Raw genomic sequence first — 17,475 nt, 5'->3', positions numbered from 1 at the left:
GAATGAGCCAAGGGTGTAGTGTTATAAATTAAGTAAACACAACAAGAGAATATTAAATCAGCCCCCACCCCCCTTTTTTTTGCATCTATGAAATTCCAGTTGTTTCACTTTTATTATTAACGAGTCTGAACATTTTACAAAACATCTAACATTATATATCAATGGAAATGAAATCTAGTCAGCTACACGGTTATAAATAAAGTCTTACCTTGTATATTTTTTGTGCTAACATAAGATAAGTAAAATGTCTAAAAAGGGCCTGGGGCCCACGTGCCGATTCAGTTGCGAAGGGCGGGGACTTGGAGGCTTAGAGTCAATTCAAGACAAGTCATTTCAAGAATGAAGTTAAGTCGGTTCAACTTTAGGAAAAGAAGTTCTGTGGAACCAAGAATGTCGAACTTACTCTATTCCAGAAGGGTATTTGAGAAATAATTCATTCAAACACCAAATGAATTTTTTCAATGGGAATGAATGAAATGAGAGAAAATCATCCAGAAAAATCATTCGTTATAAAGCACTTTTACACAGTTTAAAGTGCTTGCAAGTATAAAAACTAAAAAATTATAAAGTACAATAGGTGGATGAAATTAATGGAAATGTAGCTTTGATTTATTTTACCAGTAGCAAGAACTGATGGCTTATTTGAAGTCTGTCTGGCTAGATCAAATTCAAGCAACAACTCTTAACATTAAAATGTTCTTCTTTACTCTAAAACCTTTGTCTTAACATGTGGTACTAGCCTAGATATGTGTTTTTCAAAGTTCTAGCAAGTAGTAATTGTTCATTCGATCTCCAAATATCATTCGAAATCCGATACAAATGATGTTATAAAATATCGCTTTATCATCAATTTATTCAAATTCAAATGTCGAGATTACACCGTAATGTACAAATACATTACTCAAATAACAGATAGGATATGACAAATTTCATGTGTGGTATTGTGAATGCTAAATTACTATTTTACTCACGTTAGCATTTCATGAAATGATAATGTAAAAGGGTTGAGACAACTAGTCCCAAAACTAGGTATAAGCACCCACTTTCTATATACTCTACTGTACAGTACTTATTCATGGGCCAGTAATTGAAGCAAGGCTGGCCTTGGAGTGAATGGCAAGTTACATAGAAAAAATATATGGATACACATTGTGTTGTATTATTTATAAGAGAGAGCAGTAGTATATAGAGCTGTAATTATCATAATTTATACAGTACTACTGATTAATAGACATACAAAACAACAATATTCTACACCACTTGGCTCTATGCACAGTGAAAGAAAATGCACTTCACATACAGAAAATAGGAATGGAGATATTTGAGCCTTGAACTTTCTTCTACAGGATATACATATATTTCATGTAATATAAATGCACATATACAGTATATACTGTATGTATATACAGTAGATGTACAGTCCATCCTCGTTTTTCGTGGGTTCATTCTTCGTAATTTAATTCATTCGCGACTTCGAGAACCGTAGACTGTAACATACTAAATAAAGAAATCACATAATCGAGCGTTCGCGAGACGTACTCTTGCAGTGGGACCATTTCAAACAGCCCGTGTTCCTTTGCATCCGACTCACTTCCCGCCACTTCCCTCTCCACACAACACAACATCCCATCTCACGCTGACTCGGCCTCAGTCTTGCATTGTCTCTCCACTCGTGTGTATCCCCGGCTTCATTTCTTTTTGAGCAGAATCACGTTTTCATGTAAAAAAGTGATGTATTTGTATACATTAGTACATACTCCTGGACATTGTTTACATTTACGCGGTAATGTACTGTAGATGTGTGATTCCCTACAGTACGGAGCAAGAGACGACACACCAGAAGTTGCTTCATGCTTCTAGACTACTGCAAAGAACTTCGTACAAAAATGGCCAGGGGTCATTGTATAAAATGTGTACTTATTCAATCTTAAATGCAGTATCGTTGTACACACATTGTACAGTACAGTTGTAGTTTAGCAAGTAATAATAATAATAATAATAATAATAATAATGATAATAATAATAGTATTACAGTAATGTAAAGTATTGTTTATTAACTATACTGTACAGTACTGTATGTAAATTATTATATGTACTGCACGCTACAATGTGTAAATGCAGGCTAAATGTGCAGTGAGTTTTCAAACAGTGCGAGTCATCTGAACAAAAACAATGAACAATTACAGTACAGTTAAGCTGTACTGTAGTGATAGTACTGCACATATATTACAATATACACAACAGTATCACTGAGTTTTATATCAGATAGGAACCACAGTGTTTTGTTGTTATAAGTGTCCCGATGAATACTGTAGTGTTACGTACTGTACTGTACAGTAGCCTTACCATGTCCATTAGGTACTGTACTTATCTATTGTACACTTACTGAATTATTTTCATTCAATTACAAAATGCTTATACAGTGAGAGAAACCAAGTAAAAATAATATCAGGCAATACTTAGTGTGTTAATCGACCGCACGTAGGCAATGAGTTGGTAGGGTTAGGAGTTATCCCACCCTAGGACAGCAAGTATTCGTGTATTCTCGCTCTTCGCGCTGTCTCTGTACTAGCCTCCTGGCTAGTACAGTGGTAACGTGTTTGCCTAGCATTTTGCATGGCAAGAGATCGATCGCCGCCCAGGACCGTGAGTTTAAGCTGTTTACTGGGGAGGCTACTGCTGTGGTAGGGCACCACAGTGGGGGGTTGGGCTTGCCCGGCTGACGTTCTGGTGAGCATCTATTCTGATGAAACCGGAACTGAAACCAGTCACCTTTAACCTTTAACTCCCGCGAAGAACGAGGACTGACTATATATATATATATATATATATATATATATATATATATATATATATATATATATATGTATATATAAACATATATATAGTTAATCAAAGCCTAATCTAATGTCAAGCTTCAATAAATCTCTAAAATCAATCAGACTTAAACAAGACTCCTTCATAAGAGATCAATAAAGAGAAAAATGGTATAATTGTCTTTTATTAACATACCTTTAAAGTTCATTATAGCCATGGATCATAAACTATGAACACAAAAATTATCAAGTTGATAGGGATAATGATGATTACACAAATAATTCGTATTATGGCTATTTTTTAAAAGAATTCTGAGTAAATTGTATAAAAAAATACTTGTACCAATACAAGTTCGCTTAACGTAATGTCTTACATGTTAAATTAGCACGCTTCTTCACAGAAGAACACATGGAGAATGGCAAATGCATTTTAGCTTATCGGAGGTAGATCATCCGTTGAGCTCGTTCGGTAGAACAGCAAGACTTAAAATAGCATCACAGATTAGTAAACTGACTACGCCCGGAGTTTAGCCATCTCGACTTCTTCGTCTGGTTCATCGGACTCCGCCCTAGAAAATGCAAGTGAGGGTCTTGATCATGATGCTGAACAATGGAATGTAACCTAAGGTTTAAAGAATATTACAAGCTAACAATTATGGGTATAATCAATTAGCATTATTACAAGTACTATTACTGTTGTTGCTACGAAATTTTTCATGTTGGAAAAGAGATGCTGTACTAATAAATCCAACAATTTTCTACAGCATAAAAAAAAACGAGTAACTCATTCTTAATTACAATGGTTTATGTATATTTTACACAAAATTCATAGAAATGCTATAAAAATCATATGAAAACTATGAGTCATCATACCATAAATCTAAAAGAAGTAATAAACTGCTATAGCTGCAACTCATGGACAATTACTCTCTTAAAATAATTTCCGGATATTTGATTGAAAATAAAGGAGAGAGAGAGAGAGAGAGAGAGAGAGAGAGAGAGAGAGAGAGAGAGAGAGAGAGAGAGAGAGAGAGAGACTTACTGTACTACTTGCGGATTTTCCAGGTCTGTAATCGTGTCGGGAAGAGGTCTGCCCAGAGTTTCATGCAAAGGGATTGTTGCTATTCCTGCTACAAATGCTGCTATACCAAATAATATAGACGGTGCTCTTGGATATATTGGACCCTGAAATCAAATTTCCTTCCATAAGTATTCTACTGCCACACATGAAATAGTGGTACAGTACTATATTAGGGTGTTAATTATTATCCTCCTAATTAGGGTGATTTTGACAATCATCTCAAATGTATCAAGGTTATATTTATTTGAAAATTCCATAACTGAAAATGAATTCATGTACCGAACAGTTAATTACTGTATAACGTTAAATTCGCGATTTCATCAGGAAAACTCCAAGTTGTAGAAACAAAAGACTCACAATTCATTATTACTGTAAAAATTTCATGAGAACATAAGTTTTATCATAAAGGCGTGCGAATCTGCCTCTCAAGCGACAGATGTTTCAAGTACGGAGCATTACTGACCATCCCATGCCAGAAAACTTATCTTTCTACCTCTTGGAAGTCAGTGTTGTGTGTGTTGCAAACGCTTTTGAAAGTTAAGAGTCTTTGCTGATGGCAATGTAATTCAATGCTGAAGTTAACTCTACTACCAGTTTACTCACCAGCACTTCTGTGATAAATGGAGACGTCATAGACCCTATGCGGGAGGCGATTGTAGCCGAGCCTAGAGCTTGAAGTCTAACTTCAGTGGGGAAAAGTTCACTGCAGTACAAGTACAGTACTTGGAAGGCAGCACTGATGCACATCTTACCCACCATGGCTAAGGTCATAACCAGCCAGCTTAAATCTATAGGAATACAATAAACAGTACAGACACCAGATAGTGGGCACTATGAAGGAGTTTCTCTGAAACACTTCGTTCAGTCACAATTTAAAGCAGATATTACTAAATGATATGAAAAGAATCTAGATTTCATAGAGTCAATTTTTTCTTCTTAAAGTTTGGAATAAACAACATTGATAGCTTTAATTCAATGGAACGATTGATATTTAAATAATTTTGGAAATGAGAAACCAAAAATATCTACAGAGGATTAATAATTCTAGTTATCTCTATAGTCTTACTAGGCATTGGTAATTTTATTTCTATTCATACATTACTAAACATGGAAAATAAAACTTTAATACATGTGCAGTATTTGAAAGCAATGGATGTGGAATGCAAAGCTGCAATGTAATGCAAGGTCAAAATAAGAAAAGTGAATTAATTTCTATAATAGTTTATACTGTGGTATGGAAGATACCAAAATATTTCAATGGTTTTAAAAAGCAGTGTTGAGATTATTCAGTACTGCTATAAACTAAATATTTATGTAAAAGAATTATACTACAAAAGTTAAATTATGCAAGACCTTATCTTGCAATACCTAAATATATATACAACTACCAAATCGTGAACATGCATTACTATATAAATATAAAAGCATGCACTATTAAGTTTTTTTTTTCAGAAAAACCATAGAGTTGAAAGAAATAAGCCCTGACATCATAAAGGGTAAAAAATTATATTCTACAAGACTGAATTCGTATTTCTGAACAGTCTTTTGTTGCCACATTCTTACACATTTAAAAGCTGATCTTCTGGGTAGCACAAAGAAAAAAAACATGTCCACTTAAAATACGAGAACAAGAAGTGAAACTTGCCTTTAATGGAAAAATATCAACTCGGCTCCTAATTAACTTGTGGAGATCAGTTAGAGGTGTGATATAGTACGCAAAATATATGAGAAAACAAATCTAAAGTGAAAAATATTTTATTGTACGATAAAAAATTATTTGGTTCTTCAAATCTCGGAACATTATATGAGGCTGAGTAACTTCTTGGATCTCACAAAAGATTTGAAATAAACCACTGTCCTCAATACTTGTATGTACATAACAGCTTTTCAGTGCAAGAGCCATTTGAATGATTAGCAGATATACATACTGAAGTTTATATCTCGGTACCAAACTAAAATTTTAAACTTGACAATGCGATTTATATCAACAAAACCTGTGGTTTGAAAAACGTCATCAGAATACCGAAGGTCGGCCCGAAAATCGGCCGAAATTTTCGCAAAAATTTTTGGCTCGGATTTCGAAAAAAATTTCGGCCCGAAAATCGGCCGAAATTTTCGAAAAAATTTATTACGTGTAACCTTTTGAAGAATGAATGGTAATCTTAGAATATAATCTGACTGAAATGAAGTGATGTTTACTTGTAGTGGAATAATCACTTATGAGATCAAATGTCAGTCTGCTAATTAACAAGACATTTTCAAAATATTCTGTGTGTTGAATGAAGTTAAAATATACAGATAACACACATGATTTGTCATTTATGCAATGCATTAACAGAACTCCCCTTTAAAATGTTTATAAAACTTGTTGTCTATTATAGTACTTGAATGCATCTTCATTAAAAATTGTGTATATGAATTTGATACTAAATTACCTACTTTTTTGGCATTTAAATGATGTATAGTGTACAATTAAAAGTACATACATAATATATATATATATATATATATATATATATATATATATATATATATATATATATATATATATGTATATATGTGTGCGTGTGTGTGTGTGATTGTGTGTGTGTGCACGTATGAACAAATATTTCTATAGATTAAAAAATATTATGGTATGAACCTGTACAAGATAGCCTTATAAAATGAAGCATAAAGAAAAGCTAAACTTCCTTACCTTTATATTCCACATTTGAAAGCTTTTGGCTGACAACAAACACAAAGCATTATTAAAAAAAAGGCGTAAACAATTAGCACATTAGTCAAAACAATAGTATACAACCTATCCCTTATTCAAATGTTTTGTTAAACCATCACTCTCCTATCAGTGACCTGGATTAATTTCTACAGCAAACCACTGACACGATTAGTATTCCAACTTCATTATCATATCACTAACACTCTAATTGTTGTTTCCTACGTTGATTCTATTATGGTTATCACCACATGCAACTATAATAAAGATTAGATACAGATAAATTCTCATTTGTTGGGCAATAAAGGGTATCAAAAAGCTACTAAAAACTACATATTAGTTTCTCCAACTACGAAAGATTGGGATTAGTTGGGAAAGAGGATATGTACCCATTACTTATTTTACAAACCAAGGAACCAAAATTAATAATCACACTGTACGTATCAACAGCCTTTACCACTACAATTAGTATATAAAGCCTTAATTTTAAACAAAACGAAGCATTAAGTTAATTAGTGAATACAAAGCGGGCTTCTAGTCATTGCAGGTGGATTTAGTGTCAGTTACCGACTTCCTCAATAAGCTCTACTTAAGTTAGTTGAGGATATGAAGACGTACATACTTGGTGGGACAGAAGGCCCAATGTAAGCTTTTGGACTGAGGTTTATATCCTCTATACCGGGGAATCTTATGTCGGGAGAAGAACTCTTTGATCTTGGTGGAGGATATAAACGAGGTTCAACTGAAAGGATAGACCACAGACACAATACTTATAGCTAGCTTTCTAGATAATACATATTTGCCACTTGCACAGACGATATTTTATTACACAAATTTCTCTCTCTCTCTCTCTCTCTCTCTCTCTCTCTCTCTCTCTCTCTCTCTCTCTCTCTCTCTCTCTCTGTATTAAAGGTAACCTTATAAACAATAGACAAAAATACTGTAGATGCAAACAATAACCTCCCCCTTGAGAATTTGTTGGCTTTCTACCTCATCTGTTGGTAGTTCTAATCTAAAAGGAGGAGATTTTCTTTAATAAAAAAATTATTACAGGCTTCTAATGCTGGAAATAGGTTATCAACACTGGCTTTTCATTTGAAAGAAAAAAACATTATATTAAGAAACTGCTACGTAATTGAGCAAAAGTCAAAGTACCATTAAACAATTAACCTTTTTCTAATTTTCCTTGAAGAATTTAAGAAGAAACAAATATAAGAGAGGCATCAATTCAGGATTAAGACAATAAATCTCGCACTATCAAGAAAAGTATCCATAACTGAGTTCATGAAACCTGACAGCATTATCACTACATCCAACAAAAAATTTGAATGTTAAAGATGATAACAAAAATAGAAGCTCAAAAGGTTAAGCCGAGTATTGGGAAAGTCACAGTATATATATATATATATATATATATATATATATATACTGTATATATATATATATATATATATATATATATATATATATATATATATATATATATATATATATATATGTGGGGGTGGTCTTTTTGTCCAATGTCACTTCGTCCGACGACACTTTGTCCACGTCTTTTTGTCCAATGTCTTTTCGTCCTATGGACTTTTGGTCCTATGACATTTGGTCCAATTTCTAAAGAAAACAAGTTTTATAAAGGATTGTTATTACCGTTTACTGCACTTCTGTGTTAAAAGTTAATACCTTATTGGCTTTTATGATAAAGTAATATGCTCATTTTCTAATTACTCCATTAGTCATGCTTAACGTTCTCTCTCTCTCTCTCTCTCTCTCTCTCTCTCTCTCTCTCTCTCTCTCTCTCTCTCTCTCTCTCTCTCTCTCTCTCATCTATATATGTATATATATTTATTTATATATATATATATATATATATATATATATATATATATATATATATATAGAGAGAGAGAGAGAGAGAGAGAGAGAGAGAGAGAGAGAGAGAGAGAGAGTGTGTGTGTGTGTGTGTGCTGCAAGTTTAGTACTTCAGTTTCTGAATCTGCCCATCCCGAAATGGCAAAGTTCATACAATCAACGGAGAAGAAAAGAAACGTACTAGGGGAAAGTAATTATTTCTACGAATTTCATTCGACTAATACAAAACTTGGAAAAGACTACTGGATGTGTGAGAAATGGCAGCGGTGTTCAGCGCGCATTCACATTCACACAATCATTCGAATTCTTTTTTTTTCTTAATCATTCATTATTCTACATGTGTTACTATTAGAATTGTCAACTTATGTTTTTTTTTTTTTTTTTTTTTACATCATATGTTAGTTTTTACACTTCTTACCTTTAATACTAAAAGAATCAGCTACGCTAAAAAGTTATTATTCTGCAAAGAGTAGTATTGTTGAGTATTTTTTTTTTTTATTTAATACCGTCAGACACTTCCATTTAATTTTACTTTCGTATTTAGTTATTTTCACTCCTCTACTTTGGAGTTTGGTAATTATTATTATGAACAACAAAGGAGAAAGAGATCCTTACAAGGTTTAATTTTCTATTGAGGAAGTTATGGATTGGCTAAGGTTATTTTTCTTTTAAAATTGGACCAAATGTCGTTGGACCAAAAGTCCACCGGACGAAAAGTCATTGGACAAAAAGACGTGGACGAATTGTCGTCGGACGAAGTGACATCGGACGAAAAGTCGGTACACGATATATATATACACACACACACACACACATATATATATATATATATATATATATATATATATATATATATATATATATAAAGATCTGAGTTAAGGCAAGGAACAGATAATTGCATTTGCAAAAAGTTCTAGACTTAATATATACACATGATCTCCATCTAAGCTGGCACCAGGAAGGAATAAGAAATAACTGCTTATAATTCAGCAGGTAGATCCAGGGTCTGGCCAAAAATACCACACTCCAGGCTCAAATGGACAGTCAGGATTAAGACATGAAAAGTAAGGTTGTGGACATCAAATGAAAATTAGGATAGTTGACATTACAGGAAACTCTAGCCCCACAGATATTTCCATTAGACGACCACAATCAAATGAAGCACTTGACTTGTTGGTGAAGACAAAAAGTGTTGATGACTCACCGTGCATACCTATGGAGATCGTCAAGTTCCCCATCCTTGGCTCGAAAGGACATAAGGGTTGTGGACACTAATGAAAAGTAAAGTTCAGACACATGAGAAGTAAGGCTAAGGAGACTAATGAAAAGTAAGGTCGTGGACAATACTTGAAAGGAAGGTTGTGGATTCAAAGATTGGTAATGTGAAATCTATAAAAATCCACTGAATTGTGATAAAAAAAAATCCCTTAGGTTTACATTACCAGTCATACTGGAACTGTAACCAAGCACCTTTAAACCTTGACTGATCAGAAATAAATAAGCTGATGCTTAAACTGTTTTTGCTCATGAAGAAAAAGTGCCGACAAATATTTCCTCTTGGTAAGGGTAGGAAACTCTTTATCTATGGTAAGCAGCTCTTCTAGGAAAAGGACATTCCAAAAATCAAACCATTGTTATCTATTCTTGGGTAGTGCCGTAACCTCTAACTGTAACTGTCTTGAGCTGGAGTGCTCTTGCTTGAGGGTATATTCGGACACACTATTCTATCCTACTTCTCTTCCCATTGATTTTTGAAGTCCTCATAGTTTATAAATGAAAGCTTTATCTTAATATTGTTACTGTTCTTAAAAATACTCTATTCGAATTATTCATTACTTCTCTTGGAGTTCGTTTATTTCCTTCTTTTCCTTCCTCACTGGCCTATTTTTGTCTGTTGGAGCCCTTAGGCTTATAGCAACCTGCTTTTCCCACTAGGGTTGTAGCTTAGCCAGTAGTAGTAGTAGTAGTAGTAGTAGTAATAGTAATAGTAATAGTAGTAGTAGTAGTAGTAATAATAATAATAATAATAATAATTCATCTAGACGACTTCTTACCAGTTGGATCTTACATTCATTGACAGGGCAGTAGTTTAATAACTAAAATGTTTTGAATACTGTATAGCATATAGAATTGGGACTCAATAGACAAAATCTAACCAATTGCCATTATCAAGGAGATACAAATCTCACTGAAATCTAAAGTTTGACCATTGCTTTGGGTTGCAGAATAAACTAAGCCAGATATTGCTTTTGATATAACATTAACCTTGAGGCTGAATGTTGTCACTGTTAAGGACCTACTAAAGGTAAACTAGATGATTAAAAAAGTGTGAGATGACCCGGTACGTCTACGATTTCATGATATTGGGAAACAATTTGTTTGTTAAGCGGCGTCTTATTTATTGAGATGATGGGAGCGAGGACAGATATATTGTAGAGTAGTTTCAAAATGTGAAAATGAGGAGATACCTCTAGTGAATTTGGTGACGTAATAATGTTTGAAGGATGTTAGGCAACGATCTAGCTTGAACTGATTACATTGACTGTTTTCATTCTTTTCTAATAATAATAATAATAATAATAATAATAATAATAATAATAATAATAATAATAATAATAATATAGCTATAGTACTAAATTGATTGATATTTGATAGCTATAAAACTCACGTGATACATAGAAAATACTATATTGAAAAAAATGAGCTCCAAAAAAGATTTACTTGATCTAACTGTCTAACTTCTAATACATGGCAGAAAGAAAGTTGAGAAAATAGTTGAACATTTTGCAACAATGAGTTCAGAATGGAGAACATATCACTGTTAACTGGATGAGATAATATTCTGATACAACACAATGCCTCTGTGGAAAATATGTTGCTCTGTTACGATTACAGCAAACTTGCAATAATGTAATGTTGATAACTGCAGTCAACTGATTTCTAAAAGAAAAGGATCAGCGGAATACAGTGTAAAATATCTTATGTAACAACTGTACATTTCCTTTTGAAGGTACAGTAATCTTAAAAACGTTTTTTTTCCCAATTATTTTTACAATCATCACATTATTGTAGCCGACAGTACTATTTTATTCTTATAGAAGAGAAAACCCTACACTTAAAGATAATTGATCTGAAAATCATATGACATCCTTGAAATCACCAATACAGTACTATCTATTCCAACATAAAAAAATAGACTTACTTGCACTATGAAATGTATTACAGTGTCATTCACAGTTTGCAAATTAGCAAGTTTTCCTTCACCTGTTGTATGATATATCATTTAAAGCCTCCTTAGTGGGGCAAGACAGGACTACCGTACTCCCCCGTCGCTTTGCGTTGTATTTTAACAAAAATTAATAGACTTACATAAAGAATAAATTCAAAGAGAAATAACCCACCAACACCCACCTGGCGATATGAAAGAGACGCCCAGAATGGTGGCACCGCTCAGAAAGTACAACAGTATGGATGGCACACGACGTCCAAAAGCTGCCACAATGGGAGCTGTTATTGAGTAAGCTGGCACTTCGGCCAGTCCACCAAGGACCATGTAAACGAATGGATCTGCGCTGTAGTTGACTGCATTTAGCGCCAGACCATAAAAGACCATAGACACCAGGAGGAATTTCAAATACATGATGATTGTGATTTTGCAGAGTTTGGGTGTCCTGAAAGAAAAGAAATTGAATTTTCCATTATTATCTAAAACATCTAAGATCGTCAGATAATCAAGATAAAATGGAATGATGAGAACATAGCTGCAATTTATTAGAAATTAATCTTAGATGTGATTTTTATTAATAAATTTTTAAGTAATTTATGTATTATTGCCACACAATACAGATATTATATTTATTGAATTACTTCTACCATTATCAACAATACTGTGCAGTACAGTATGCAGTATATGTATAATTTATAAAAAAAAAAAATGAGATTAAATTTTATCTGTAGAAACACATGGAATAGTTATTTCATATATATTTTTTTCTAATAACGTGAAAACATCATGCAGCATTGTATCTAAAACATAAAGAGTATCTTCATTGCTGTATTAAAAAATACTGACCCAATGAAGCATAAAAAGACACTAGCATGTACAAAAACAATGAGAGAGAGAGAGAGAGAGAGAGAGAGAGAGAGAGAGAGAGAGAGAGAGAGAGAGAGAGAGAGAGAGAGAGAGAGAGAGATCAAATTTCCAGCATCCACAATACCTGAACAGAATAAAAAGCCTTTTGATATAATAAAGAATCCTCTCACGACATCCAGAAGCCTCTTCTTGGTCCTGCATTGTTTGCCGCTTGGCAAAGGCAGACTGAAATAAATTTGAAAATCAATTTAATTTCAAAATACTTACTGCAAAAAAGAAAGTAAAATATAATTCAAGAAGAGGTAAAATATACTAAATAATCTTCATATCCCCAATGTAATAAAGAACAAGTGCCTGGCTACATATATAAATATATATACAGTATATATTTCTTTCCGTTCACGATCAGCTCTCCCAGTCCTTTGGGTAGGAAGAGAGGAACAGTTATACACTGGTGAGAGGGCGGTGCGTGCACGTTTGTGCATATCTATCAAAATATATAGCCTTCATTTTTGACGGGTGACGTAAACTATTATACAATAACAGGTAAACTTTTACTAACTGGAAATCCAGTTCTTCCTACCTCCTTCTGTATGGTTCTCATGAGAGTGTTTAACTCCGCTTGGGGTGGTAGAGTGACTTTATTCCATTTCGCTGCCCTTCGCAAGACCTTGTTGGCCCTCTCGAAGCGGCCCTCCACAATAAGCCATCTTGGAGATTCATCTAAGAACCTGAAGGACAAAGTTGCGTAAAAATAGCTGTGCATCTTTCGAATTCCCACTTTTCGCTTGAATATAATGCCGTAACAAATCTATAAATTACGTGAGGCGTTCAAGTTATACAAATAGGAAAGATTCAAGTTCAACAAACAGAGATAAAAAGTAAAATAAAAGTCTCTTATTATTGATGGTAAAAATGCAATAAAAAAAGAAACCATATGACACCATGATCTTAATTACCACGAGAGTATCAGCTCAAAATAATCTTGACACAATAAACTATTCAAAAGTAAGGGTAAACCTGTACAAGTATTTTAAACTAGATATACTATCATTCAATAAACACTTTAAAACTAGAAAGTTAGAGAACATTTTCTAGTAAATTGGACATACCACAGGACTGGAATGAAGAAAACTCCTGAGAGACTGACAGCCATCTGGAGCCATCGCCAGTCCCTAATGAAATAAGCCATGCCTCCCCACAGCATTGTGGCCAGTGCCCAAGGAAGGCCGATGATTATGCCCAGGACTGAACGATAACGGGGCTCACATACTTCCATTGCTGAAGTTAGAGGGGAAAAGTAAAATAAAAAATCATTGCCCCATATATACCAATGAGGAAGTCTCTAGCTATTTATACATTATATATATATATATATATATATATATATATATATATATATATATATATATATATATATATATATATATATATATATATAATATATATATTTATATATATATATATATATATATATATATATATATATATATATATATCCGGTCACGCTCAGTGGCATTGCCAGACGTATAACTACTCGGTATCTTCCTGTCACTCGGATAGGGGGGCGAGGAATAGTCATACAGTGGTAAGAGGGGTTACCCACAAGGAGCAAAGGGGAAGGGGGTGTGAAGGGTTGAAACTGTGTGCGTGTGTTCATATCTATCTAAACATTTTGCCGTTATTTTGACAGGTCGCGTACATTGCAATAGTTTATCAATATTTTCCTTCTGGTACAGCAAATGACACAAATTTCCTCTTGACTCAGGTTAATAGATTCTCTGAAGATGATCAAGAGCCTAAAAATTACATTAAACAGAAGAAATTTTTTTTAACAAAATGAACAACGAAAAATTTACAGGCATCATTGCAAATTTACCATGTAAATATAATTATTGTAAATAACATTTAAAGAAATTATAGTCGTCACAAAGATTCCGGGCGAAATAAGCCCTACCCGCTGATGACGTCTTAGCCAATCCCATTGTCTCCCAAGTTAGCAACGGTCACAATAATCGTAAAACAACCTCCTACCATGTCGCAATACCTCGTAAAACAACCTCGTGCCATCTCGCAAGACCTAGCGTAATCATGTCGCAACATTGGTAAACCTGGGGTGTTTTCGCTACGTCGTAACAAAAAAGCGTGTAAGCGTCAACCTTCCCTTACAAATTTCAAGATGTTAACGCGAGAGATAGTATGATTGACTATGATGGCATCAGGGGGTGGGGCTTATTTCACCCGGAATCTCTTTGGGGACTATAGTTAAATACAATTAAAATTCCTTTAGCTGTTACCTATGAGTACAAATTTTATAGAAATTTCAGAGATAAATATGCATTGAAAATAGTAATAAATATGTATATTAAACTGCTTATGTCAATTTTGCATATGTTTACATACAACTTATAAAATAAATATAACAGATTCTTTCTATCGCTAATTAGTAAATCAATGTTGCACCAGCCACCTGTTGAGATACTACCGCTGGAGACTTATGGGGTCCTTTGACTGGCCAGACGGCAGACAGTACTAAATTGGATCCTTCTCTCAGGTTACGGTTCACTTTCCCTTTGCCTATACATACAATGAATAGTCTGGCCTATTCTTTACAGATTCTCCTCTGTCCTCATACACCTGACAAAATTGAGAACACCAAACAATTCTTCTTCACCCAAGGGGTTGCCTATTGCACTGTTATTGTTCAGTGGCTACTTTCCTCTAGCTAAGGGTAAAAGAGACTCTTTAGTTATGGTATACAGCTCTTCTAGGAGGACACTCCAAAATCAAACCATTGTTCTCTAGTCTTGGGTAGTGCCATAGCCTCTGTACCATGGTCTTTCACTGTCTTGGTTAGAGTTCTCTTGCTTGTTGGTACACTGGGGCACACTATTCCATCTAATTTCTCTTCCTCTTGCTTTGTTAAAGTTTTTATATTTCATATAAGAAATGTTTATTTTAATATTGTTATTGTTCTTAAAATATCTTATTTTTCCTTATTTACTTTCTCAGTGGGCTATTTTCCCTGTTGGGCCCCCTGGCCTTATAGCATCCTGCTTTTCCAACTAGGGATGTAGCTTAGCAAGTAATAATAATAATAATAATAAATAATAATAATAATAATAATAATAATAATAATAATAAAAAATCTTTCCCTGTATCCCGATTTAGTCGTTATCTTTGATGTCATCAAAATAAAATCAATCTGTTTCCGTTTCTCCACTCCTGTATGTTATCATCTTCTCGCAGAGCTTCTTAAACAACGTTAGCTTTGGCAAATCCCCAAAACTGCTTCCTTTCATGATTTCTTTCTCCTATATCATCCATAACACCCACAAACCCAGCTATATCTGATCTTACTTATCCATTTAGATCTATCTTTTCAGTGATAATCTTAATCTTAATTATCTTTTCCTATAATTATCCGACCTCTATCATGTAAGAGTTAGAATTTCATCCTTTAAATTTTTTCACCATTCCATTCACTTGGTTTATTCATGCTTTCCCTTTCCAGCATTTCAACATATTCCCTACTTTTTCCCACCACTATTTCTAAATTTATAGTTATAATTGATTTTCCTCTACCCTACAGATTCTTCACACAACCATACCCCCGCTCCATAAAGCCTACTGGATAGCATGGTCCATTTAATTTTGAGAAATCTTTATATATATATATATATATATATATATATATATATATATATATATATATATATATATATATATATATATATATATATATATATATGTAAGATTTTCCTTTTAAATGTTCTGTTTTGCTTACAGACGGACTAAACGCACCGACATTTATCCGAGTTTAGGACCTGTTGCTTGGTCATTAACTCATTTTGAGTTCAAAAACCGACAGGCTGGGGATTTTGAAGATATAAAAAGGGAGTAGCGTAAAAGATAAATAGTGCGTATGAATGGGCAAAAGTAAAGAACCTTAAATGGAGAGAGGGATACTATGTAAGACTATCTGACCAGTCATACAAGAACTCCATTTTCCTTGGGCAACGTTCAATTCTTGTTTTATTCCTTTAAAGCATTCTAAAATATGAGAAAATTCAAGACATAAATTTACATTAAAAATTAAAAGGCAAACAAATCTATTTACTATAATTACTTCAATAGTACAAGAATTATCTGGAAATCTCTCTGTAGCAAAGCAAGTTTACGACGCAATTTAAACAAGAAAACAGCCGGTTTTAAGCCAAAAGAAAGTAACCCCTATACAATCTTACGTATTATGAAAGATTATCATAAGAATGTCATGCATAAAATACTATGAGGATACAGAAGGAAATAACAAATTTAAAATTGATGACTTGACTATCCCTGTGCAGTCACTATCTGGCCAACCTTAGTGCAAACTTGAATGGAGAAATGTCTAGGGCGCTGATCATATGCGACAATGTTCTGTCTGTAGGACATAGTGTGATAATACAATGACGTGTTCCTTGCCTCTAAGCCTACTGATCACTTCCTGAGACTTTTAAACATGCATAAAAACTTCCACAGGAGTGACGAGAAGTCTTACCCAAGATATAGCCAGTTTGCAGTCCCACCGGATGCATCAGACCCAGTATAAATCTTGACACCAGAATGGCAGAGAAATCTGGGATCCAGCTGGAACCTATGGCAATGAGAGAATAAAATATCGTACCTATGGACAGCATAGTCTTTCTTCCAAACCTGAAATGAGAGAAGCAGTCGCATGTAAGAGACAAGAATATTTATTACAAAAGGTTACTAAATGTCAGTGGCAAGGAGAAACTTTTCAAAATATATATTTTAAACAATATTATCTCATAAAAAAGCCATACTTGAATGAAAGAGGAATGGTAACTTATAAAAGTTTGATGGACAATGAGAGAGAGAGAGAGAGAGAGAGAGA

General features: G+C 33.8%; 1 protein-coding gene across 4 annotated transcripts in view; it reads right to left on the bottom strand.

Moving 5' to 3' along the window:
- Positions 1-2,886: 2,886 nt before the first annotated feature.
- The window catches only part of LOC137638765 (organic cation transporter protein-like), a 77,418-nt gene continuing 62,829 nt past the window's right edge, over positions 2,887-17,475 (bottom strand). The window contains exons 6-14 of one of the 4 annotated variants that reach the window (XM_068371116.1): positions 17,119-17,273; positions 13,688-13,856; positions 13,159-13,306; positions 12,700-12,800; positions 11,894-12,153; positions 7,233-7,352; positions 4,501-4,685; positions 3,859-4,001; positions 2,887-3,385 (exon numbers count right to left, since the gene is read on the bottom strand). In XM_068371116.1, the coding sequence (XP_068227217.1) occupies positions 3,331-3,385; positions 3,859-4,001; positions 4,501-4,685; positions 7,233-7,352; positions 11,894-12,153; positions 12,700-12,800; positions 13,159-13,306; positions 13,688-13,856; positions 17,119-17,273 (1,336 nt within the window). In that variant the 3' untranslated portion in view covers positions 2,887-3,330. Of the gene's footprint in view, positions 3,386-3,858; positions 4,002-4,500; positions 4,686-7,228; positions 7,353-11,893; positions 12,154-12,699; positions 12,801-13,158; positions 13,307-13,687; positions 13,857-17,118; positions 17,274-17,475 lie in introns of those variants that run through there. The other 3 variants (XM_068371115.1, XM_068371117.1, XM_068371118.1) reach the window with 3 other exon arrangements.

This window comes from Palaemon carinicauda, chromosome 3 (assembly GCF_036898095.1).
Source record: "Palaemon carinicauda isolate YSFRI2023 chromosome 3, ASM3689809v2, whole genome shotgun sequence".
Classification (NCBI taxonomy): Eukaryota; Metazoa; Arthropoda; class Malacostraca; order Decapoda; family Palaemonidae; genus Palaemon; species Palaemon carinicauda.
This window is presented reverse-complemented; position numbering and strand designations above follow the sequence as displayed.